Below are 27,878 nucleotides of genomic sequence, written 5' to 3' on the forward strand. Positions count from 1 at the left end.
CTATTTACCATAATAACCACAGAAGCATTCAGGGAAATAATAATGTGAATGTGCTAATTTTCAGGTTCCAATAAGATAACTATATGGGATTGTCCAGAATATAATTTTTTTTAAGCTGAGATTTGAAGTTCAAAAGTAGAGATGTTAATTTCAAAGGAATTAACCTGACAATGGACTCGACTTAGCCACTAAACAACAACATGACAATAATGTGAATATATAATGATATAACTCCTTTGGGAAACAAAACTACGAAACCTGAAATGTGAGTCTTGCGTCTGCTTATTAAGATACTGTATTAAAAATTTTAGTATGTTCTCTTAAGAAATTTGGTTTAAGTTGTTCCCTAACTAACACTGCTCCTAGGCATTTTAAGAAGTAAATGTTCCTCTTAAAATGAAAGTATTGTTTACTATAAACCTCAAAATTATTCCTACAAATGATTTTAAATAACATGTCCAGATCATAATCAAAAATAACCAAGCACATGGGAAACTAAACTCCATAAGCAAGAACTAGCAGAAATCAGAGAAAACAGAAGCAGACCTAAAAAGATTTCAGATACTTGAATTTCCAAACATATCCTATAAGACAACACAGACTGTACTTAAGGAAATAAAATAAAATAAAGATATCTACCAAGACAAGGAAATAATAAAAAGCTACAGAGACTTAAAACCAAATGGAATTCAAAAATAAAAATAAAAAATACAACAATTAAAATTAAATATCTAATCAATTGGTTCAACAGATCTCAGATAAAGGCTGAGAATATTCCAAAATGGAAGAAAGACATCAATCCATAAAAGTTAAAAGGCCTGTGAATCCTAAGCAAGATAAAAAATAAATCCACACTTAACCAAATTATAGTGAGCTTCAGAAAACCAAAGACAAATATAAATTCTTAAAAACTGCTACGGGAGAAAAAAAGAATAATTACCTTCAAAGGAGCAACAGTTACAAACTGACAGGTGACTTCTCAACATTAATAAAGGAAACCAGAAGATAATGGAATCAAATCTTCAATGTACAAAAAGAAAATTACTGCCAATCTACACTTAAACATTTATGGAAAAAAGACACTTACACGAATGAAGGCAAATAAAGAAATTACCTGACAACATGGAGAGGGTTCATCAGGAGCAGACTTGTACTAAAGAAATTTCTAAAGGACATATTATGGGGAAGAGGAGGGTTGATTCCAGCTGGAAGGCACAGGTTGCAAGATGGAATGGAAAGCAAATATGGCAAATATATAATTACCTCTAAATGAATATTATATAAAACAACAACATAATGACTTACAGTACTAAAAAAAACAACAACAGCAACAAATGGCATCTAAATCAGGGGTAAAGTTAATGGGGTCACTGCTCTGAAGTCCTTTTACTGCCTGGGAGGATGATGAAGCATTTCTTATTGATTAATGGTTTAGACTTGAAAAGGCAAGCAGATGTCAAAATTTCTAGGGTAATCAGTAAAAAAAATTTTTTTAATTTAAATAGAGAATAACTTCCAAACAACTAAAACAGGTTAAAAACAAAATGATGAAAAAACAAATCAATACTCTAACCACAAAGCAATTTTGCTGGTAATTAACAGCAAAAAGAAAAATACAAGAAAAACCCCTAAATGTTTGGAAATTGTGGTAGATTAAATACTGAGACAAATTCCTAAAATGGAGGAAATCTTCTCCCATCCTTGAATCTGGGCCAGGCTTGTGACTTGCTCCAGTCAACAGAATGTGTGGAAGTCTTTCTGCTTTCACCTTGACTTCTTGGAATGCTCACCCGAGACTACCATTTGAGCAACTGTTGAGCCTACTGAAAGATACAAAGTCACTAAAATGAAAACCAGGGCATCCCAGCCACCAGCCAGCACCAACTACCAGATACGAACCACAAAGCACAGCCAGTCCTCTACTGAATACAGCTCATAAGGGAAGCTAGACAAACCTGGCAAAGGAACTACTCAGAAATAACTGCTGGGATGGTGTGTTACAATTGACAGAAAGAGATTCACTTTTTCTTGTGAAAAGCCATGGGTCTAAGAAATTTTTCTAAATATTTGAAATGAATGACATATACATCAAATTATATGTTTACAAAATAAGAGTTTACATATCAAAAAAACCTGTGGGATGCAACAAAACAGTGCTTAGAGAACTTTATAACCTAAAATGCATACATTAGAAAAGAAGACTGAAAATTCATTATCTATCTGAACATTTGAAAAAGAACAAAATTAATTGAAGAAAATATAAATAAATGAAACAAAAGACAATAGAGGTAAAGCAAAACTAAGAGTCAATTTTTTTTAAAAAACTGACACATTTTACAATCATAGCAAGATTGATCAAAAAAAGGGCAAGGGCAATATAACCAGTATTAAAAATTAATCTATAAATGAGACGAAATTCTCATCAATATCCCAACATGCTGATTCTAAAATTTAAATAGAAATGGTGCCAATGCAAGAGTTGATAACTGAGGCACATTTCATATATGTATAAGATTCACTGCATGCATAAAGGTTCCTCCAAAGCATCTAAAAGAGTAGTAAATTCTTCTTTTCAAGGAGTAAATCAATAAGTTCATAATGACACTTAAGAAAAAATCATTGATCACCTTTGGAGAATAATAAGAAACTAATACATTATTGTCTTTTTTAATTGGAGGAAAATTGCTTTACCATGTTGTGTTGGTTTCTGCCATATAAACTGTATTATTTTAAAAACTAATATAGAAAAAAATATCTATCCTGCCTTTCCTAACTGAACTGTGTCACTGGATAACCAAACAGATGAAGAAAAGTTTCTTTTTATGGAAGCATTCCACCTTACAAAGGAAATAAGAACAGAATTCAAATATCACCATTTTGTAAGCCCTAATAAGCTCATTGTTCTAGGTATCAAATATCAATGGCTGCTCAAATTACAAAAAGAGAAACAACCAGACATTATATACCTTGCAACAGAGTATACCACATCAACACCTAGGAAGCATTCTTGTCCAAAAACCAAAATCTAAACTTGATCAAGCCCTTCGATTCAACTACCAATTTAGAGGAAATACAGAGAATGAGAAAAAATGACACAAGAGGCATAAGCCAGATTAGCAAACCTCTATAGGTGGAAATACCTGGTTGCTTCACCAAATAAACTATAATAAAGAAAAGGGAAAGAGAAAGGGCATGGGGACACAGAAATTAAGACACACTTGAACAAAAAAAAACCCCACAAACACAATTAAATTACAGTGCTCAGGAGTGTAGCTTTGGATGATAAAAATTATAAAGAAATACAAAGATGCCATTACCAGAGAAGTCAGGACTATAGAGGGAAGGGGCTGTGATTAGGAAGGGCCAAGTGGAAGGCTTCTGGGTGGATGGCAAAGATATTTCTTGACTTGGGTGCTAGTTATACAAAAAAAAAAAGACATTAATTCATATATGTATTTCATGCACTTTTCTACATTTTGTTGCATGCTGCTGCTGCTGCTGCTGCTAAGTAGCTTCAGTCGTGTCCGACTCTGTGCGACCCCATAGACGGCAGCCCACCAGGCTCCCCCATCCCTGGGATTCTCCAGGCAAGAACACTGGAGTGGGTTGCCATTTCCTTCTCCAATGCAGCAAAGTGAAAAGTGAAAGTGAAGTCGCTCAGTCGTGTCTGACTCTTAGCGACCCCATGGACTGCAGCCTACCAGGCTCCTCCGTCCATGGGACTTTCCAGGCAAGAGTACTGGAGTTGGGTGCCATCGCCTTCTCTGACTTGATGTCATAAGTAACATTTAAAGTGAGTTTTCAATTGCTGTTTTTTATAGTGTCACTCAAGAAACCTTAACTTAAGGCCTAACAGCAAAGTGAAGTCCTCAAAACCTCAGTTCTCTAAGAGAACAAAGTGATGTAGTTCAAATATGCTGCTGCTAAGTTGAAGTCAGTCGCGTCCGACTCTGTGCGACCCCATAGACGGCAGCCCACCAGGCTCCCCCATCCCTGGGATTCTCCAGGCAAGAGTACTGGAGTGGGTTGCCATTGCCTTCTCCGACATTTTGTTGTATAATGTACAATAAAAAAGCTTTCAAGATCTTAAACAGTATTTCACCATGACTATAATGTGCCCAGTGCCCAGTTGCTCAGTTGTGTCCACTCTTTTGCGACCCCATGGACTATAGCTCACCAGGCTCCTCTGTCCATGGGATTTTCCTGGAAAAATACTGGGTTACCACTACCTCCTCCAATGATTATAATACTTCAATACTAATGTACTATGACAAAACTGTTACTGTAACAATTAACTTCACTTTGAATTCAACGTAAGACTTCTTTCTAACCTCTGAATAATTCTTTCCTGTCCCTACCCCACCCCCAATGATTCTTGGCTGTTCTTTTGAATCTAAGCTCCCTTACTGAGTTTATGATTAATCTCTCTATCCAATTCTTTACTCCTTTTTTGTCCCCTCTGACCTCAATCCTGTGCTAACTGAACACTAATCAACCACAGTCAGATGACTAAAATTGCTGGTGTCGATAACATCGTTAATGTACTAAAATCGCTAGTCTGTGTATCATCATTAACATACTAACCCAGGTTGTTTCTCCAGGGCAAGATCAGATAACAGACCCCCAAGCCACGGACCACCTGGTCTGAGACTCCTAAGCTAGAACATCCTGACTCCCAAAACTATGATTAAGAAACGTCACAGATGATGATTAGGCCCATTCTCTTTGTTCTTCCCCTTTAAGACAATCTCCAACTCAAAAAACAAGATGGATCTGAGGACAGGCTCTCACTCCCCGGCCTGGCCCCTTGCAACAAACCCTTACTTGGCTGAAAACACCTGCTGTCAAGAGTCTGGCTTTCTGTGTCAATGGACGCATGAGGCCTTGCTTGGTTACAAATCTAAGTCAATCTGAAGGACTGATATAAATGTTTTACTCCGTCCTTTACCCTCTACATGGCTAATTCAACCATAAGAACTCTTATCATCAGGGGTCATTTTTACCTTTCTGATTACTCCCCAATAAAATAAACATAATAAAACAACTATCTCAAAAGACTGTTGTAAGGAATAAATGCAAAATATTTAAACCTATAATACACGTGCTCAATAAACAGTTAATAGTAATGTTACCAGCTTCATGTCTTGAAAGTCCTTCTTCTCGAATCGTAATTCCACCCACACCATGCCTTTGCTCATGCTACCTTCCCTACCTGGAATGCCTTTTACTCCTTATCTCTTAAGGTCAGGCACAAGACTGAAACCTCCCCAGGTAACAACCAAAACAATCAAACATTCTCAGCTCAGAGCTCTCTCCCACAGAATTATTATTAGACCAAACGTCTAATGATATTGATTTGTACAATACAACTTTTCTATGTATTTGCATTTCCATAAGACTGAGGTTAGAAATAACATTCATCAATTTTGTATCTCAGTACTTACCTAGCCTAGTGACACATAACAAGCATTCAGTAGAATGTACTGGATCAATGTTTTATTTCCTCCAACACTGAAACTTTCTTCAGTGATGGGGAAGTAGCTATTTTGTTGAGCCAGTGATAAAATACACAGAGAAATGTATTCACCCATCAATAGTTAAACTGTTAATTATCCCATCTATTAAAAATGGGGATCATTTCATTGATTCTCTGACACCTGCTTCCTAAACACCACATCTTGGGCATTACTGCAGGGGAAAGCAAATGTTTAAAATGTTGAATTAAATCTCATTTCCTGATACAACAAAACTGTATTCACAGGTAAATGGAGAAATAATATTTTAAATAAAATATACCAGATGTTTTAAACTAGAAATTCAGTGTGAAATGTTAAGACACAGGATTCTTTCAATAGTTGTGAGTTTCTTAAGAGCAAGAATTCTAATTCAATGTTTAATCTTCCCAAGTGCCCAATACAAAAGTAAAATGAAATAGGTCTTCTCCCACTATGGGATCCATCTGGGAAACAGGCCTACCTCACTCACTACTGTGTGTCCTCAGGAGCCACCACTGGGTGTTGAATGAAGGTACAGACTTGGATCATACCCCAGCTCTTGACAACAGGAGCTTTTGTTCATCTCTATGGACCCAGGACGACAGAGGATGAGGTGGTTGGATGGCATCACCGACTCGACGGACATGAGTTTGAGTAAGCTGTAGGAGCTGGTGATGGACAGGGAGGCCTGGCGTGCTGCACTCCATGCGGTCACAGAGAGTCGAACACAACTGAGCGACTGAACTGATAAACCCAGCATCTAACATGTAGCAGGCATGCAACATTTTATGAGTTAGTGCATGATCTTTGGGTTCCTTTCTTTGAGTGGTTCACTGATTCCCACGCCAACCTACGCCTCCAGTCCTTGTTCTGAAATGAGGAAAACATCTGACCGTACCTCAGTTCCTTCTTCTGCTATAACCTAAGTTCACTTCTAAGATACAATGAAGAGAGAATGATAGTGACACTGAATTTAGAGCCAGAAGACTGAGTTTGATGCAAATTATTATGAAGCATTTTTTACAAGCAAGTTGAAGATATGCAAAACACATGCATTTCACATAATTCATTTATTTTTAATGCCAATAGATAACTTCTTAAGCAGAGAATAAATCATATAACCCACGTTTATTTCTATTATTACAGTATCATTATAGCAGTGATTCACAGATATCAATATAGCTGAATGCTTTGATGAGCTTTATTTTCAGTTTTATACTTTATTAATCTAACTGCATTCATTTAGGACTGCTAATTATCCAAAGGACAACAAATGAATTAAAAAAAACAAACACCTTTAAGCACACTCACTAGTTTCACCTAGCAGGGCTTCAAACTATCTTAAATATGTGTAATAGTCCCCACAACTATTGGGAACAACCGATCAATTATCCAGAGCATTTTATCCTAATGCTATGGAAGGTTACATTCCTGACAGAGATGCCTAAAACAAAAGTTATTTCCTCATAAAAAAAAGTTATGATAAAAGCCATATTCTTAACCAAGGGCCTTATGCCTAATTTTTTCTAGAAATGACTACACATGTCATTTTTAAACATCTCTAACATTCTGTAAAGAATCATTCCAAAAAAATAACAATAGAGAAATACACTACCCATTTTGAATAAAACCTAATTTGGTATATGTAACTCTATAAAGAAAATTACAAAGAGTGCCTATCTCTTCTTCACAATTCCAATTCAGTGAATTCCCTGGTGGTCCAGCGGTTAGGATTCCGCCTTTCCACTTCGGGGGGCACAGGTCTGATCCCTAGTCAGGAGACTAAGATCCTGCAGGCCATGTGGTGTGGCCAAAAATTGTAATTTCAGTTTCTATTCATTGCAGTAGAGTGGAAAGTGGTGATATTCATCATCCATGACGAAAAAAGAAAAGACCCCTCACCACTGACTCCAGCAGAAACATCACAGAGCAGGAAGGACTCTGGCCCTGATGCCTAGCCCTGTTGTCAGAAGGCCAAATCATCACTAGAAGAAAACATGTGAAAAGGAACCAGGTTAAAGATGAGAACCAATATAACACCCAAAGGGCATCATTTAAAAGAAAGGTTACAGTGCTACAAATATATTGTTCTATACTTAGTCCTATCCAATAACTTAATTTACTGACTAAATATACAGAAAGAATACTAATGTGCAGGATAAAAAAAATTTAGCAGGAAGTAACATGCCCAAAGATAACTTGTAAATACCCATACCCAGGTTTAAAAAAAAAAAAAATCAAACCAGCAAGTTGAGAAGGGGAAAGGAGGGAAACAATTGTGAAGGCTAAAATATGAGTAAAGAATACTTACTGCCACAATAATGAATGCAACTTCCCCTATTTTAACAAAAGCTTTGGATCTACAAAGCAGGTAACAACCTATTCCACCCGATCAGACCACACTTAGAATAATGAATTCAGTTTCAGACCTCCTCTTTAAGGGGCTGGGAAAAAGAGTATCGTATTCAGGAAGCAACAACTGAAAAACACTAAGGCCTGAAACCATGTCACATAAAAAGTAACTTAAATACTTTCCAACTCTGATTCAAAAGGTTTCTTTAGGGAAATTTTTGTGGGCATATTTTTTTTGTGAGGAAAATTTTTAGGAAGGCTCAATAATTATTGAGAACCTCACAATGGGATTTTTGCTGTCTGTTAGCAAGCAAAGGGAAAGTTAAAGTTATCTTTTATCCCTGGTGGCTCAGATAGTAAGAGCGTCTGCCTACAATGCGGGAGACCTGGGTTCAATCCCTGGGTTGGGAAGATCCCCTGGAGAAGGAAATGGCAACCCACTCCAGTACTCTTGCCTTGAAAATCCCATGGACGGAGGAGCCACGGACGGATGCTACAGTCCACAGGGTTGCAAAGAGTCAGACACCACTGAGCCACTTCACTTTATCTTCTGAGCTTTGTTCCAGCTACTGAGTTAGGACATTTCCTCATTTAATCCTCACAACTACTCAGTTAAGTAAATACTATTATTCATGTTCTACAGATAAGAAAACTGAGGCTCAAAGAAGTTGACTAATTGACCAAGATCACAGGTCTAGCAGACAGTTGAATAAAACCCTGAACCTGTATCTAACACCAATGACTATGTTTTATACTATACCAAGTGTCTCCATAACAAAGGTAAGTTTCACATGTAAAAATATGCATTCGTGCCAATTAAAATAAGTCTGCAACATTACTTTACCCCTCTAAAATAATCCCCCTATCAAAAAAATTCTAATATCCCTTAATGATGATTCAGTTCAGTTCAGTCGCTCAGTCGTGTCCAACTCTTTGCGACCCCATGAATTGCCACACACCAGGCCTCCCTGTCCATCACCAACTCCCAGAGTTCACTCAGACTCATGTCCATCGAGTCAGTGATGCCATCCAGCCATCTTATCCTCTGTCATCCCCTTCTCCTGCCCCCAATCCTTCCCAGCATCAGAGTCTTTTCCAATGAGTCAACTCTTCGCATGAGGTGGCCAAAGTACTGCAGTTTCAACTTTAGCATCATTCCTTCCAAAGAAATCCCAGGGCTGATCTCCTTTAGAATGGACTGGTTGGATCTCCTTGCAGTCCAAGGGACTCTCAAGAGTCTTCTCCAACACCACAGTTCAAAAGCATCAATTCTTCGGCGCTCAGCCTTCTTCACAGTCCAACTCTCGCATCCATACATGACCACAGGAAAAACCATAGCCTTGACTAGAAGGACCTTTGTTGGCAAAGTAATGTCTCTGCTTTTGAATATGCTATCTAGGTTGGTCATAACTTTTCTTCCAAGGAGTAAGCGTTTTTTAATTTCATGGCTGCAATCACCATCTGCAGTGATTTTGGAGCCCCAAAAAATAAAGTCTGACACTGTTTCCACTATTTCCCCATCTATTTCCCATGAAGTGATGGGACCAGATACCATGATCTTCTAACGATGATTAGAGAATTAAATTAGCACTCATTCATAGTATTCTATGGCACAATTCTTAAAAAGTAATATGTAGAACTTGTGTAGCTCCAGAATGTTTACACCTTTTCTGGAAAAGGAAAGGTATAAACTAAGGTATAAACTACACTAAGGAAAGCTTGTAACTTTCCTTCATTAATCCTATTTCTGGCAATTATTCCAAGGAAATAATTCAGCAGAGAGAGAAATGTTCACTCACAAATATATACAGTATTGTCCATAAAAATTACAGAAGCAATCTAGATATCCAATATTTAAGGGTAAAATAAATTATGATACAGTCACACAAAGGAGTGTTTATAGATTTATTTTAAAATATAGTAGAGGTTCATGTAAAAACACAAGAATGATGTCTATGCGTTAAAATGAAAGTAGCAAAGCATGCATACAGCTATGTAAAAATATGCATATAAATAATAAAGGTAATAAAAATAAAACAATATGTATATTATGGTGATGACATTATACATGATTTTCAATTTTTTATAACTGTTTTTAATGTTTTCACTCTACTGCTAACTATCAAAAGCAGGTTATAAAATATAATAATAATGATATTATTTTTATAAATTTCTAAGATATGCTTTACACATGCATATAGAAGCAGCCCAGCTCCTAAAGAGTTCATAATATACTTAAGGAGACAACATTTACATTTGTAGCAAGAAAAAAACTATTATTTAAAACAATAGTAACTAAAGCTCTAAGAAATGAGCATTTTAGAGGTAGTCATTTAACAAACTTTTTTGAGTGCCTACTATATGCCAGCCACAGCTCTAGCCACTGGACTTATAACAATGAACAAAACAAACAAAAATTTCTTGCCCTCATGGAACTTACATTCCAGCAGCAGAGATACAATAAGTAAGTTAATATGTGAATTAAATAAGCAATTGATAGTGCTAAGTGCTACGGAGAAAAATAGAGCCAAGAAAGCAGGCAGTGAGTGTGTATGTGAAGGATGCAATTTTACACTAAGTGCCAGTGGAGGGTCTCACTGAGAAGACATCTGCTAAAAGACTGAAAAATGGGAGAGAAAACAGTAGTGATAAATGAGGAAAGAGAATTACAGGCAGGGGAATGGCCATAGCAAAAGCCCTAAAATAGACTGCCTGGCCAATGATGCTAATGTGCCAAAAACTGAGACATGTATTTATTAAGCAGTCTGTACCCAGTTACCTGAAGCATACCACAGACAGCTACACAGTTCTGAGAAAACGAACTGCATCAGTTGGTTTCTGTATGTAGCTGCTTTTCCTGGCAAATCCTTTGAGATCTTCTTCACCTATAATTACTTAAGCATCTCCTTTTTATTCTGAGGATCCATATGGGGCCAACCCCTATAGCATCCAACAAAGCTAACAAATTTCTAACAGGGGGAATGAGACCCTTAGGGTGAACCATGAGAGTGGATGTTATAGGGGTGGCCCCCATATGGGAATGTCCAAGAAACTTGTAAATAAAAGAACTTCATTTTAAGCTGTTCTCTGTGTCATGATATGGTGCTTCCCCAATGGCTCAGAAGTCAAGAATCCTCCTGCAATGCAGGTGACCTGGGTTCGATCCCTGGGTTGGGAAGATCCCCTGGAGAAGAGCACTCCAGTATTCTTTCCTGGGAAATTCCATGGACAGAGGAGCCTAGTGGGCTAGAGTGCATGGGGTTGCAAAAGAGTCGGACACAACTGAGTGATTAAACAACAACAACACGTTGTGATATAATCCCTGCCACTACTTCCAAATTTTCAAAAACCTCTACACCAAAACCTGATTTGTGAATTTAGAGGAATCAAGGCAGATACCAAAATGACAGGCTCAAGAGACAAGATATAAGTGGAAGCTAAAATAGAGCAGAAACATAGAAGTGAAGCAAGGCATGACTAAGAAAAACACAGCTTTCTGAAACTCTTCAGAAACATTTGGCTATTCCTACCATCTACAGACTGGGGCTTTGAAAAAGACGAAGGACCACACCATAAGCTGGTGGACATGGCTACACTTTGATGGCCAACAACTAGATCACACTCAAACAATTAATAGATGAAACAAAAAAAGTACCTAAACACACGGTTCATAAGACTAAAGGGGAATGCTTATCATTCAGATTAAAAGTTGTTTAAAAACACTTCATGGAAAAGGTGACCTTGGCCTAACCTTTAAAGGATAAGAGTTGAAGAACAGAGAATATAGGAAGAGATATTCCAGGTACGGCTAAACCATGAATAAGGCTCCAAAGCCATGAAGCAGTGTGGCCTGTTCAGAAAACAGTGCAGAAACTGGTCTATTTGGAACAGGTAACGGAATAAAAGATTAGCCAGGTAAGGTGAGAACAGATAAAGGCAGATTCTGAAACCCAGGATGAGAAATCTGAACTCTGACAAGCATTCATGAGAAGAGAAAGAAAACTGCTTTGTTCTGCTTCTGCTCTTTGTTTTTTTTTAAGATCATAAAATAGTTTGGCAATGTTGACTGGTCCCTGCCTTGCCTTCTAAAACTGGCCCACTGATTTCCTACCCTCCCCTACCCCCAGTTCCTGTTATATAATCTCAGGCACACAACTATCACCTCTCTGAAGATAATGCCTTTAACTCATGTTTGTGCTAGTACCCCATCTCCAACTGCCTGTCAATTATCCTTAAAAAGTCTTCAACTATCCTGTATCATTTGTCCACCCTATAAATGCTTCTGAATGTCTATCCTGTGACATATGCAAACTAGGAATGTAAAGATAACTCAGTCCATAGCCTCCAGAAACTCACAGTCTGATGCAGACAGAAGCCAAGAAAATAAACTGGTACAATACAGAGCAGAGGAATGCTTAGCGCAGCATGAGAGCAGAGGACAACAACATCAGTTTGGAGATCAGGAAAAGACAGACAACATTTAAAAGAAAGTGCTAACTGAACTGAGTCATGAAGGAAAATACACATCAAAGGGTGGGAAGAAGTGGTGGGGATGAGAATGATTACAATTAGACGGCAACGGCTGGGCAGAGCTCATCCTGCTCAGAGACTATTAATTTCATATGGCTGGCTAAGTAGTAAAGGACCAGATCACGAACACCGTTCTCTCACGCTAAGAATTTTGTATTTTAGAATAGCTGAAGGAGTTGAATGATGAAATAACATGACCATATTTGTGTTTCTTAAAAAGAGCTCTTGTGGCAGTGGACACTGGACTGAAAGAGCACGACCATGCCTCATAAAATGCAACAAAAATCTGTTAAAGGCTTCTGTTAACATTCAATTTATCTCCAGTCATTCATTCCTACCCTCATTCTAGGCTTAGCTCATATCCTTCATAAAACCTTCGTTAACTCTTCCCAACCACATTAATCTCTTCTTTCAGAAATTTCTAAGGCCTGGCTGTCTGTACACTGCACTGTCATCATCTTACATTTTTAACTAATTCACACTTAAAGATGTCATATATTGTCTGAATGTACGTGTGACACATGCATACAAACACCTCCATCTCACAGCACCTAGTGTGGTAATACATTATGAAACAGATAATTCCTTTGAACTGAATACATGAGTCTCCTTTATCCATGAATAAAATGATTCCACTATTCTCCATATAAATAATAAACACATAAGATGTATGACTAATCAAAACTAGGGTGAAAAAGTTAGTACAGTGGTCATATAGAACAAATACAAGGGAACTTTCTGGGGAGATGAAAACGTTCTAATTTTGCAAAAGGAATGTGTTAAACTGTTGCATCTATTTATTTTAAAAATACACAGGATGTGTACAGCTCAATATATACAAATTTTACCTAAAAATCTTTAAAAAACAAGGGGTAGGGAGCAAGGAGCTATAGATGAAACAAGAATGGTAGAATGTTGACGGTACTTTTTGTGTAGAGTGTATGGGGGTCCACAAAATTATTCTGCTTACTTTGAATGTGTGTGAGATTTTCTGTAATAAAAAGTACATTTCTCCCAGTCAAATCATATATAACTAAAAAACTACTCAGAAGATTAAATTACTCATTCTCCCAATGTCTGGAATAATGTAACATTGTATCTTTTAAAGTGATTTCACTATCTTTATTACCTATCTGGTTCTAAGGAATATCTTCTAAGACAAATTTGTCAATAGCACAGACAAGCTATAAAGGTCAAGCAGTCACAATTTCCTTAATTAGGTGCTAGATAGTAAAGTTAATTAGCCCTGTTACCAAAGACACCCAAAAAGCCAGTAAAATATAAAGTTAGAATTTTCTAATCTTCAAACTATTGAAGGAGGAAACAGACAGAACAAGCTCCATCTTGAAAGCAGCACCCCATCTTGGGCCGGACTGTGGACTTTGAGCTATATGCCCAATATCTATGGAAACGACATACCAACTGGAAAACCAGACGCCCAGGATGTAAGAGCCCCAGGGCTCGTACCTAGCCTCTCAGTAGCCTAAAAGAATATCCTAATCATCTGTGTAACCAAATAGAATCATAAATTTTATTATGCTTATTGGGGTATAGCCACAGGCCTATTGATAACTGTCCACTGTTAATTACCTAGGCTTAAGGCATATGAATCACGGATTAACTTTGACTGTATCTTTCTTTTCCTTTGTTCAGACTAGTTTCAGGGAATTTGGGGAGGTGGGTTTGGGCACGTACACTTAAGAGTATATAAGGTTTTCACAAAAACTTGTCAGGGTTCTTGGCTAAGAGGAGACTCTGCCTTGGGCCTGCCAGTGTAATAACTGCACTCCACCATCTGCATTGTCCTTCTGAGTGAGTTTGTTTGCCGGAATGAGTGGCTACAACACTATGATGCCAAAGACGGCAACTGAAAGATATCCAAATGATTCTGGAAGTATATTATCCACAAAGATAGATTTGACACCATTCTTCATGACTTTAAAATAATTCAACCACTTTATCTCTGTAATTTAAAATTCAAGCTTATCTGCTCATAATTTGCATTTGCCTCCCACAAACTATTTAATGTGTAAAATAAAGATTTTCCTTAGTACTGTACTGCCAGCGCAAAAGATTAACAAGAATCTTTTATTTAGTAAATTAACTGCTGCATAGTTTAATCCCCTCCAAAGTTCACAAAATTTCTCAAAAAGAGATCTATAGAGCCTTTTACATTAATAATGAATAAACACCCAAAATTACTTACTAAGCCAGATTATATTGTTTTGCTATTATTGCTACTATTTCCCATCAGATTATGCTTAAACTTTCCCTTACTCAATTATCTATGGCCTTATTAATCAGGAACTACTTTAGCTGTGACTGGAAGGGACCTGAAGGACTTGGAGAGTGTTTCTGGGATGCTGACAATGTTCTTAATTGGGTGCAGATCTGAGTGATGATTACATGAGTGAGTTTCATTTGTGAAAATTCTTCAAGCCCTACACTTACATGTATTTTTCTACAAGTATGTAATTCTACAATAAAACGAAGTTTTTATTTTAAAGAAATCATAAAAGCAAGCCAGAGCTGTTAGGGCAGTCCTCAAATCCCCCTCTCCCATAATAAAACACCTGTTCCATGCCCTTAAGTACTTCTCCGCAAAAGTGTAATTCAAAGTTATTTTACAACATTCAACATTTTCTACTGGCATATTCCCAGATAATGCATAACTTCCATTTGCAACTGGGAGCTCAGAAAACATACAATCTCATCTAAAATTTTGTTTATATTTTCCAGAATAAGTAATTTTAAAAGCAAACTGGATAGAAGAAAAAGCTCTGTATTGTTCCGACGAAGATGCCAATCATTTTCAACTTTGTTAAGCAGATTTACGAAGGAAAAGAAGGCCACTACTTCAAACTTTAATAAGATAAAGAAATCAGGGACAGGGGAAGGTTTAGGAAGAACTTCATGGGAAGGAAGCCCACTTGTCAATGTTTTAAATCAACGTTTACTACTAATCAGATACAATAGGCAAACCAAAAGAGAAGGCAACAATACCTGCCCAAAGAAATGAATGAGATAAAATGTATGAAAACACTATGCCAAGATTCCATATGAAATACCTAATACTTTCCAGGCAAGCATGCTTGACATAGCCTTTTCTCATTCATTTGCTGAAGCAAATAAATTATATCTATAACCCCACAACAAGTAACTCAATTCTCTATTCCTTCTCTAATCTTATAATCTCCCAAAGTTAAATTTAAACATTAAAATTCTCGAGGGAGAAGCAACGGAGTATAATCAAAAGATCTCCTAACCCTTATCTAAAGCACACTTGCACCTTCCACCTGCGAATCAGGAAAGGGAACCTTGCCCTCCAAATACCTCGGAACCCATTCAGCCTTTTCGGCTGAAATGCCAGGGCGTCCACTGACCAACTCCAACGGACACCACTTTAGAAAGCAACTTTGCAAGTGGATCCGGGATAGTTCACGTGAACCATCCTAGCGACTTTCAATGGCAACTACTAAGGATTCATGCCAAACCTCACCCACTGCCTTAAACAACAGCCTCCAGCCTGTGCGTCCAATCCCCATCCTCAAATCACACATAAACGTCCACAAAGCAAATCCACTGACAGTCAGATGAGATGGCAAAACTACAACACACCCAGAAAGTTGATGCAAAAAAGGAGGTGGTGGAGTTGATGTAAAAAGGGGAGGATATGGGGGACGACTCCTCGGGTCAGAGGCACAGGTTTGCTAGCGGGTGCAAGAAAAAGATTCACACCCCCGGGGGCAGAGTGGGCAGCTGGACAGGCAGGCGGAGCGCAGGGAACACGGAGAACTCCCGCGTCGCGGGACACCCGGACACCCTGACATTGGAGCCCGGCAGCGCCCGCGGCCAGCCCCGGCTCCACTCGACCCCACGGGGCAAAGGGGATCGTCCGCCGGGCGAAGAAGAGCGCCCGGGGAGCTCCAGCTCGGGCCCGGGAAGGCGGCGCGGCCACGGGCCTTCTTACCTGTGCAGGCCGAGGGCGCGGCGCCGCTTGTGGAGCAGGCAAAGCAGCAGGAACGTGGCCCCCGCCAGCGAGGAGTTTCGCACGGTCAGGTACTTGCTGAAGGCCGCCATGGCACAGCCAGCACGAGCGAGACAGGGAAGGGATCGGGGACGCGGACGCGGCGGCGACTACCGTAGTGCAGGAAGCGCGAGGGAGACTGGGAGGAGAGGAGCGCGCGGAGGGAGGGCGGTGCCGACCGGTCAGGGCCGTCCCCTGGCGCGCGCCGCCGCGCCGGCCGCGCGCCGGAGCCCACCTTGGACTTTGGCTCGGCGGGAGCGCGCGCGGGCGCCTCTGGGCCGGAACAGACTAGCTCTGCGCACGCGCCTACCCTCCTGGGTTCGCCGAGCACGCGAGCGGAGAGACGCCCCCGAGGCTCTGTTTGCCGCTGCTCGCTCTTATCCCGCGGTCTCAGCCTTACCCCACCTCCGCGCGCGCACACGCACATGCACATGCACAAGGCTTTCACAAGAACTGGAAAAGCGGCCCTGGGCTGTGTCAGCGGCTTGGTGAGACTTGCCACTCCGCCTCCACTGTTGGGCAGTTACCAGCCTCTTAAAGGAGCCAGGAAGAAGGGGACCGGCCCCATCACAGATCCTTTACACAAAACTGAGGGCACAGTAATCCTTTAGAGGAAAACAACTGTAGGAAACTCTCAGAGGTGTACGGAAACGTGGAAAGACTGACTACAAATCAAAAGTCTTTTTCCAAGCCAGTGTTTTCTAAACCATAAATTATCACCTCTAGGGGATTATATATCGGTTTGGTAGATGGAGACCATCACTTTTTTTTTTTTTTTAATGAAATATAGAATAGAACAATCTCAGCGTGCTTTACGTGTAATGGAGTTGTTCTGAGAAATTTTTATACCAATCTTTTGGATCTATGTGCCCCGAGAAGTGAAACAAAATGTATTTCTTAATGTGGCTCTGATCAAACACATTTGAGAAACACTATTCTCTGCAGAGGGACATTCAGCCATAACAAGAGTGCATTGTGATCATGCTGGCCTTACTCCCGAAATCAGAAGGGCATTAGAGATTACAGCATTCTTCAGCTAGGGCCTGTGATACTGAAATCCTTAGCATTTAGACGGCTTTGTACAGTGACTAGTGAGCCCCTGTCTTTAGTTGAGGAAAGGAGAAAAAAGCAGGTGTGTCAATAAGAAAACAAGTTTGTATATTAAAGTAGCCCATTTGAAGTAGCCCATAAAACATTGGTTTCCTAAGGTGTTTTCTCAATTTAAATTGACAATTTCTTGATACAGATGACAAGAATCACTCAAGAAGGCGAAAGGGAAAATTACTAGTTCATTTAAAAATTGCATAGCACTGTGAAAGTGTTAGGAACAAGTGGAGAAAGTTTATCATGGAGTTTCTAGCAGTGAAGAAAGGGTATGCAAGGTTAGTCCAAAATATGTCTATTTAGTAAATAGATTTTATTTCAAAAAAAAGATATATTTAGGAAGTAGACTACAGATCAGAGAAAAGACAAGAATGATTCATTGGGCAAGATACTCTAAAAATACCCTTGTTCAAGACGCATCAGTGGACTTCCCTGGTGGCCCAGTGGATGAGAGTCTGCCTGCCAATGCAGGAAAAATGGGTTAGATCTCTGGTCTGGGAAGATTCCATATACCTCGGAGCAACTAAGTCCATGAGCCACAACTTCTGAGCCCAGATGCTCCAACTACTGAAGCCCACGTGCCTAGAACCCGGGCTCCTCAACAAGAGAAGCCAGGGCAATGAGAAGCCCATGCACTGCAATCAAGAGTAGCCCCCGCTGGCGGAAGGGATTGTTAGGGACTTTGGGAAGGTCATGTACACACTGCTATATTTAAAATGGACAACCAACAAAGACCTACTGTATAGCCATGAAATTAAAAGACGCTTACTCCTTCGAAGGAAAGCTATGACCAACCTAGACAGCATATTAAAAAGCAGAGACATTACTTTGTCAACAAAGGTCCGTCTAGTCAAGGCTACGCTTTTTCCAGTAGTCATGTACGGATGTGAGAGTTGGACTGTGAAGAAAGCTGAGCACCGAAGAATTGATGCTTTTGAACTGTGGTGTTGGAGAAGACTCTTGAGAGTCCCTTGGACTGCAGGGAGATCCAACCAGTCCATCCTAAAGGAGATCAGTCCTGGGTGTTCATTGGAAGGACTGATGCTAAAGCTGAAACTCCAATACTTTGGCCACCTGATGTGAAGAGCTGACTCATTTGAAAAGCCCCTGATGCTGGGAAAGATTGAGGGCAGGAGGAGAAGGGGATGACAAAGGATGAGATGGTTGGATGGCATCACCGACTCAATGGACATGAGTTTGGATGAACTCTGGGAGCTGGTGATGGACAGGGAGGCCTGGCCTGCTGCGGTTCACGAGCTCGCAGAGTCAGACACGACTGAGTGACTGGACTGAACTGAACTGATAGCACATGGAACTCTGCTCAAAGTTGTGTGCCAGCCTGGATAGGAGAGGGTTTGGGGGAGAATGGATACATGTATATGTATGGCTGAGTACCTTCCCTACATACTTAAAACTACAGCAACATTGTTAATCAGTTATACCCCAGCAGAAAATGTTTTTGGTGTTAAAAAAATAATTTTTGTTTAAAACTCAAAAAAAAAGAGTAGCCCCCACACTGCAACTAGAGAAAGCAAAGATGATCCAATGCAGCCAAAAATAAAATAAATAAGTAATTTTAAAAAGAAGCATAACTGATTCTTAATAATGAAATTAGTTAAATATGAGCTCAAATAATTTTATTCCATCATATAAATACCACCAGGGACAAATCTGTAACCCAACAAAGTTACATTTACTAATTTGCTGCAGCGGAGGAAACCACAGAGCAGAGGAAACCGAGGAATTATGGGTATGTCTCCAAAAAAGGGAGGAAAAGTGGATGATTATCATATTAGGGGAAAGAAAGAATTTAGGTAGACTAAATGAAACAGTACTTAATAGATTCAGAGCAAATCAGATCTATATGTAAAGGAATTAATATCAGACCTGCATCGAGAAGCAGACTAGGGGATCTGATTCTTGAAAGATAAGATTAATGTAGAATATGCGTGTGTGTGCTAAGTTCACTTCAGTCGTGTTTAACTCTTTGCACTCTATGGATTGTAGCCCACCAGGCTCCTCTGTCTATAGGATTTCCCAGGCAAGAATACTGGAGTGGGTTGCCTTTTCTTCCTCCAAGGAATCTTCCTGACCCAGGGATCAAACCCAAGTCTCTTTTGTCTCCTGCATTGGCAGGCAGGTTCTTTACCAGTAGTGCCACCTGGGAAGCCCCTCACTAATAGGAGTTCCAAACAATTTTCTGTCAACCTAGGATTTTAGAGAAGGTTCCTTAGTACTGTATCCTTCAATAATTAACCAAAGCAATTTTTTAGATTCATACTTTTAATTTTTTTTAATGTGATTTTATTGGGCAATCTCCAGGAGCTCTGATTTTTAAAGTATTTGAACTATTGAGAATAGGGAAGAGAGGGGTATATGGAGCTAAGGAATCTAGAAAACCTCTTGAATAGCCTCCAGCACTGTCCCAGGTGATTCTTGCTTCCTGGTATTCATACCTTTGGGTAATCTCCCACATACAAGGGCTGATGTGTGTGAACAAAAGATGGCAAAGGTGATACATGACTTCTGAGATTAGATCATGAACGGTGTTGTAGTTCCTGCCTTGGTCTCTCAGATTGCTGCTGCTGGAGAAGCCAACTGCTGCAAGGAACAAACAGCCCTGGGGAAGAATTGAGGACTTATGGCACCCCACTCCAGCACTCTTGCCTGGAAAATCCCATGGACGGAGGAGCCTGGTGGACTGCAGTCCATGGGGTCGCTAAGAGTCGAACACGACTGAGCGACTTCACTTTCACTTTTCACTTTCATGCATTGGAGAAGGAAATGGCAACCCACTCCAGTGTTCTTGCCTGGAGAATCCCAGGGACGGGGGAGCCTCATGGGCTGCCGTCTATGGGGTCACACAGAGTCAGACACGACTGAAGCGACTTAACAGCAGCAGCAGCCAAGAGCCAGCACCAGGTCACTGAGCCCTGGAAGCAGATCTTTCATTTCCAGTCAAGTCTCAGATGACTGCAGCCTCATGAGCCATCACCAGCTGGAACACTAAACCCAGATACCCCTGAATTCCTAGCTGACACAAGCTATGAGAATACATACTGATCGCTGTTTTAAACTACTGAATTTTGAAGTAATGTATTATGCAGCTGATGTGATTAGGGCTAACCCTTGTAAAATGGGTAGAGGAAAAGGACTTTAGGAGAAGATATAATAGGAGGAAAAAGACACAAAGACAAAAAGATACAGAACAGGAAGATGATTAAGTCTGGTGTGGATGGAGGTTCAAGAAGGGGTGTGAAATGACAGACGAGGATGCAATGTTTAATGGAAGGTCTAAAACACCAAGATAACCAGTTGGGACTTTATTCTATGTATAAAAGGGAGTATTGCAGGTTTAGGGGCCTCAGCTATCATTTAAGAAATGTAGTGTGTAGGATGGATTGAAGGAGAGTAGAGAGACCAGTTTGAACACTTTTGAAATAATCTAGATAAAAGGTCGTGGGCATCCGAGTGAGAGCAGCACAGAGCAAACAGGAAGGAAAGCACTTTGTGGATTCAGATTGGATGGAGATGGGTGAGATTGTTGTTTAGTAGGATCATTATTTAGTTATTTTTTAATTAACTCTGAAATTTCCAGGTTGAGTGCCTGAGAGGACCATAATATTTACCAAAAGGCAGAGGCGCAGAAATGGCACCTGCTTGTCAGGAAAGATAATGAGATGCAGATAAATGAATTCCTCACTAGTTCCTCATCACCAAGATAAATCCCAAGATTCTTAGCATCCTATTCAAAGGCAATTATATAAGCTCTGTCTACCTCTCTGAAGGGAGTTCCCTGGTAGCTCAGTTGGTAAAGAATCTGCCTGCACTGTAGGAGACTGGAGTTCAGTCCCTGGATTGGGAAGATCCCCTGGAGAAGAAAATGGCAACCCACTACAGTAATCTTGCCTGGGAAATCCCATGGACAGAGGAGCCTGGCAGGCTACAGTCCATGAGGTTGCAAGAGTTGGACACAACTTAGCAATTAAACCACCACCTCTCTGAATTCCTAACTTTGCACTCTTCCCCAGCCCCAGCAGCTATATTCTACCCCTGACCCAGGAGACAAATGCACATTCCTATTCCCCTCTGTGGTTTTCCCTTGAGTATGTTATTCCTTCTACTTGAAATACCAATCCCGTTTTGTCCTAACATACTTTAAAATGAAGCTTTGATGGTCTCCTACCCCAAACTATCTTTTCTGAAACCACTTCCCCAACACCATCCATCCCCACTCCCAGCAAAGTTAACCACTCCCTCCTTTGTACTACTTCTGTTTCATATGTAATTCTATTAATGTATAGCAGGTTAATGTATAGTAGTCATGAAATCAAAAGACACTTGCTCCTTGGCAAAAAAGTTATGACCAACCTAGACAGCACATTCAAAACCAGAGACATTACTTTGCCAACAAAGGCCAGTCTAGTCAAAGCTATGGTTTTTCCAGTAGTCATGTATGGATGTGAGAGTTGGACTATAAAGAAAGCTGAGCACCAAAGAATTGATGCTTTTGAACTGTGGTGTTGGAGAAGACTCTTGAGAGTCCCTTGGACTGCAAGGAGATCCAACCAGTCCATCCTAAAGGAAATCAGTCCTAAATATCCATTGGAAGGACTGATGCTGAAGCTGAAACTCCAATACTTTGGCCACCTGATGTGAAGAGCTGACTCATTTGAAAAGCCCCTGATGCTGGGAAAGATTGAGGGCAGGAGGAGAAGAGGATGACAGAGGATGAGATGGTTAGATGGCATCACCAACTCAATGGACATGAGTTTGAGTAAATTCCGGGAGTTGGCAATGGACAGGGAGGCCTGGCGTGCTGCTGCAGTCCATGCGGTTGGAAAGAGATGGACACAACTGAGCGACTAAACTGAACTGAACTGATAGTAGGTTATCAAGGAGGCAGATCTTAAAACTTTCTTTTAAGACAAACTGCTAGTCATTTCTCTGACAAAGTAAACTTCAAGTCACCAGGAACAGTTCATCTTTGCTTAGAAAAGAAACACTTGAAAGGCCCTTCTTACTGACACATTTATAGGAGTGTTTTATACCCATTGGATTGGGGAAAGTATGTAACAGGACATCTGGACAAGACCATTCCTCCAAATAATCCTAGTTAGCCCAAGTTGGTAATGGGAAAGTTTGCCTGGGATTGCCTCTTGGGAAGAAAGATTAAGATGTCAACCTCTTTGCTTTCCAGGTTCAACATTATTACAATCTTTTGATAGATTTAGATAGACTGAGATAGTCCTATCTCACAGCTTAGGATCCTAAAGAGAAACTCCCAGGTGAAATAGGAAGCCTGGGCTGGTGAACCAGTTCAACAACAGAGTCTCATGGGCGCAAGAGCTGTTTCCAGCACAGTCCTTGGCAAAGCCACGCATGGCCCATGTGCTCCATTGTGTCTGACTCTTTGCAGTCCCATGGACTGCAGCCTGCCAGGCTCTTCTGTCCATGGAGTTTTTCCAAGCAAGAATTTTCCATTTCCTACTCCAGGGGATCTTCCTGACTCAGGGATTGAACCTGCATCTCCTGCATTGGAGGCAGATTCTCTACCGCTGAGCCACCTGGAAAGCCCAGCTAAGCCATGAAAGCCATCTGAATTTAAATATATATATATATATATAATATAAATAAATCCAGTCATCTAGGAATACCCACATTCTTTGGGAACAGTATCCAAACATAGAAACACCTTGGGGATCCATGCTTCAGCTGCTCTACAAGCTGTGCACCCAGGATGTCATGACAGAGGAGCAAGGATGGTGAGGAAAGCCAACTCGCAATGGCAACACCAGCTAGTAGCCACAGATTTTTGGCAACAGTTTCCTGTCTTGTGTGGAGACAGAGAACTAACTTCTGTGAGCTGAATTAGCACGTGAAGTGAATTGGCTGAGAAAGGCAGTCTCAAAGATCAGGTACTGGGTTTCCTAATAAGGACCTAAACTGGTCAATTAACTGAAAAAATAAATGATGTGAAGTGATATGTGAGTATTACCGCAAACTGATGAAGCAGGTCATACTGATTACAAGCATACACACATGTGTGCATACTCAGTTGTGTCAGACTCCATGACCCCGTGGACCGTAACCTGCCAAACTCCTCTGTCCACGGGATTCTCCAGGCAAGAATACTGCAGTGGGTCGCCATGTCCTATTCCTGGGAATCTTCCCGACCCGGGGATCGAACCTACATCTCTTATGTCTCCTGAATTGGCAGATGGGTTCTTTACCACTAGTGCCACCTGGGAAGCACCCCCTACATACACAGTTGTGCTTTTTGTTTTCTGTGGAGTAGGTACATTCCTAAGCCCTGTATACTGTTGACACATAGCATACACATAGCAAATGTTTGTTAAATTGAGCAAATATTTTCTAGTGTTAACAGGAATACCCTGTGGAAAATGCCCAGCCAGTGATTACAAAATTAAGATCTAGTTCATAGGAGAAAAGATTAGTACTAAACATTTTCTCATTTGAAAATTTTTATTAATGACTGACCATGGGTCAAGAACTGAGGCCAATGGTGAGAAAAACAGAATAGTCCTCACCCTGAACAGATATTAAGCAAAAAATAAAATAATTATAAAATCCAAATACAGTAAGAGTTTCAAGTATACATTTAGAAAAGATATACGGTAGAGCTAGCGGTAAAGAACCTGCATGCAAATGCAGGAGACGTAAGGAGACATGGGTTCGATTCCTGGGTCAGGAAGATCCCCTGGAGGAGGGCATGGCAACCCACTCCAGTATTCTTGCCTGGAGAACCCCTGGTGGAATATGGTCCACAAGGTCGCAAAGAACTGGACACAACTGAGCGACTAAGCACACACACAGACATGGATTTAGAAGTCTTCTGTTTACAAACAGATGAATTCTTGGAATGGAATAAGAATTAAAAAGAAAAAGGGGCAGTTGAGAAGTGAAGCATAATCTTATGAAACACCTACATTCAGGGATAAAGGAAGGAAAAAGAGCTGGGGCAGTGAGAATAATTTATATGGTAGTATAGGAACACAGAGGCATGATACTCACAGAAGTCAAGATAAAAGAGAGTTCCAGAAGGGTATAGGATTAATTAATTCAGATTATTGGTAAGTATTGGAGATATATTCTTTTGTGAAGCCTTTCCTGAACTCTCTTGTCCTCTCTCCGGTGTCCCTAATGCACACTGTTCTGACTTTTGTGACAGCTTCTTTATAATGCTTATTCATGTTAATGGAAATAGCAAGGAAAGGAACCAAGTCTTATTTTTCTTTTTTTTTCTTTTTTGATGTGGACCAATTTTAAAGTCTTTATTGAATTTGTTATAATATTGCTCTGTTTTATGTTTTGGTATTTTGGCCCCAAGGCATATGGGATCTTAGCTCCCCCACCAAGGATCAAACCCGTACCCCCTGCTTTGAAAGTGAAGTTTTAAAACCCAGGTCTCCCAAATTGCAGGGGGATTCTTTACTGTCTGAGCCACTAGGGAAGCCCTTGGACCACCAGGAAAAAGTGAAAGTGTTAGTAGCTCAGTCGTGTCTAACGCTTTGTGACCCCACAGACTGTAGCCTGCCAGGCTCCTCTGTCCATGGGATTCTCCAGGCAAGAATACCAGGGTGGGTGTTATTCCCTTCTCCAGGAGATCTTCCCAACCCAGGGATTGAACCCTGGTCTTTTACATTGCAGGCAGATTCTTTACCACTGAGCCACCAGGGAAGCCCCTTATTTTTCTGTAACCCCATATCACCTCAATAAAAAAATTGGAACCATACCTCATACTGCAAACAAAAGAAACAGAATAATTTCTAAACTGCTCAAAGAATGAATAAAAAGAAAAAAGAAATTAAAAGAAACTATTAAAATCATTGAAAGAAAACAAAGAATTCCTCATGAAATAATTATAATCTTGACATGAGGAAGACCTCCACAAGTATTAAAATCCAGAAACTGTAGATGAAAATAATTGATACTGGCTACTAAAAATAATGTCATCTTGATAAAAAAACAAAACAAAACCATAAACTAAGCAAAAAGAAAACTGTAGGAAAAACCTGCACTTTATTTCTTACACTAGAGGTTCATTTTCCTAAAAGTACATCAAATCAGTAAGAAAAAAGCCACAGCTAAATAGAAAACTGGGTAAATAATATGAATAGTTCACAGAATAAAAAATTCAAATTTGAAAACTTTTATCACACATGATATGTGACACAAAACAAAGCAACACTAAAATACAATTTTCACCCACCAAATAGGCAAAGATCCCAAATTTTTAAAACATACTGTGTCATTTTTTAATGAATATTTCTGAGGGCCAGGCAAATTAGAGCAAACTGTAAGATAATTGGTCAAAGAGATCTCAGAGAGACAGCAATGAGTGGTCCTGAAGAGAGATCTTAGCTGCCTGTCCAGGGATTGAACCTGGGTACCCTGTATGAAAATCAGAAATCCTAGCCACCAGACCACAAGAGGCTATAGGCCAGAAGGAAAGTGTCCTTGGCTCTTTCTCCTGTTTGAAAGCAAGGCTGTTTCAAGGAGATAAAAACTGTAAAAACAGGTTCAACGTTTATTATTAGAGACACAGTTTGACACCTGGGAGAGCACATAGAAAATCAGTTTAAGTCAGAAGCAAGGCAGAAATGCACAGCCAGAGAAGAGTGTGGGCATCCTGAATGAGGAGCGCGGTACAAAGGAAATCTAAATCACTTACATAGGACAGTTCTTCTGAGATTTTGCTTACCTTTGGCAAATTATCTTGTTTCTTTTTTCACACCTGGTCCTAGGACCACCTCTCCCCCCAAATATGTGTGCACAAGTCTTTGCTAAGATGGATCCCACTGCAGAGGCCTATGGGTGCACGTCCATACTTATTACAGGGGTGGCACCCTCTTCCCTTTTTGACCTCCAAGAAGCCTTCCTGGGCAGGTGCAGACAGGGAAGTTTACCTTGACATCAGAAGTGGGCACCTTATCTCTTTACTTTAGCAGAGCTTAGCTTTTGCCGCTGGCTTTGTCCTTGGAGTGTCTGGTTGAGACCAAAGCTTCAATTTTACTGCACTTGACAAGCACCAGCTGTCCAGTCCAAGGGCCCATCTATCTCCTACCTCAAAAAGCTTTAAAATAGTCCCAAATATACATACTTTCTGACCTAGCAATTCATTTCAGAGAACTGATTCCATAGATTTACTCTCACATAGATATGATGCATCTTTCTGTAAGAGCAAGGAATGGGAATATTCTTTAATTCTATAATGTAATTATTCCTGTAATGTCATTCTTATTAATAATGGAATATTATACATGCACTAAAAGAATGAAGCAATTCTGTATGTACTATGATGGAATGATACTAAAATATAATGTTAACCAGGGGGGAAAAAGTTAGGAGTAGAATAATTTGTAAAATATGTTACCATTCATAAAAGTGTTTATAGATAAATATAATACCTTTAAAAGGATACTCATAAAGTTGATCATATTGGTCAGTTGCAGGAAGGGTAGAATGGAATTGAGAAGTAGGAAGAAAGATTTGCACTGAATAAATTTGTACCTTTTATGTTTTAACCATGTGAATATATCATCTAATACATTTCAGAAAAAAATTCAATGAGATGAAATTCATATAAGATAATATTACCTATTTTTAAATCAACAATTCAGTGGCCTTTAGTATGTTTACAATGTTATACAACTACAACCTCTGTCTAGATCATCATCATTTTCATTACCTGAAAAGAAAACCCCATACGCATTAAGCATTTCCACTGTTTCCCTCCCTCAGCTCCTGGCAACCACCAATCTTATGTCTCTATGGATTTATCTATCCTGGATATTTCATATAAGCAAAATCATACAATATGTGACATTTTGTGTCTGGCTTCTTCCGCAGAGCATACTGTTTTCCAGGTTAATCCACATTGTAGCATTCCTTTTTAGGACTGAATAATGTTACATTGTATAGACAGACCACATTTTATTTATCAACTAATGGAAGTTTGGATTGTTTCTACCTTTGGGCTACTGTGAATAATGCTGTTATGAACATGCATGCACAGTGTTAGCTAAAGTACCTGTTTTCAATTCCTTGGATGTATACCTCAGAGTAAATTGCTGGATGTATGGTAATTCTGCTGACATTTTTTGAGGAGTCACCAAACTGGTTTTCACGGCAACTGAACCATTTTGTGTTTCCACCAGCAGTAAATGAAGTTTCCAATTTCTCGACATTTTCACCAACACCTGTAATTTTTTGTTTTTTTTTTTTGTTTTTTTTTTAACCTGCTGCACCTGCTGCTGCTAAGTCACTTCAGTTGTGTCCAACTCTGTGCGACCCCATATACGGCAGCCCACCAGGCTCCCCCGTCCCTGGGATTCTCCAGGCAAGAA

At 39.9% G+C, this 27,878-nt stretch overlaps 1 protein-coding gene across 1 annotated transcript in view; it reads right to left on the reverse strand.

Annotated features, from left to right (window-relative positions):
• The window catches only part of ABCD3 (ATP binding cassette subfamily D member 3), an 89,146-nt gene extending 72,599 nt beyond the window's left edge, over nt 1-16,547 (reverse strand). Inside the window, exon 1 of the mRNA XM_027536451.1 lies at nt 16,348-16,547. Within this exon, the coding sequence (XP_027392252.1) occupies nt 16,348-16,457 (110 nt within the window). The 5' untranslated portion in view covers nt 16,458-16,547. The remainder of the gene's footprint in view (nt 1-16,347) is intronic.
• Between the last annotated feature and the right edge of the window lie 11,331 nt (nt 16,548-27,878).

The sequence above is a fragment of the Bos indicus x Bos taurus genome, chromosome 3 (assembly GCF_003369695.1).
Source record: "Bos indicus x Bos taurus breed Angus x Brahman F1 hybrid chromosome 3, Bos_hybrid_MaternalHap_v2.0, whole genome shotgun sequence".
In the NCBI taxonomy this organism is placed as follows: Eukaryota; Metazoa; Chordata; class Mammalia; order Artiodactyla; family Bovidae; genus Bos; species Bos indicus x Bos taurus.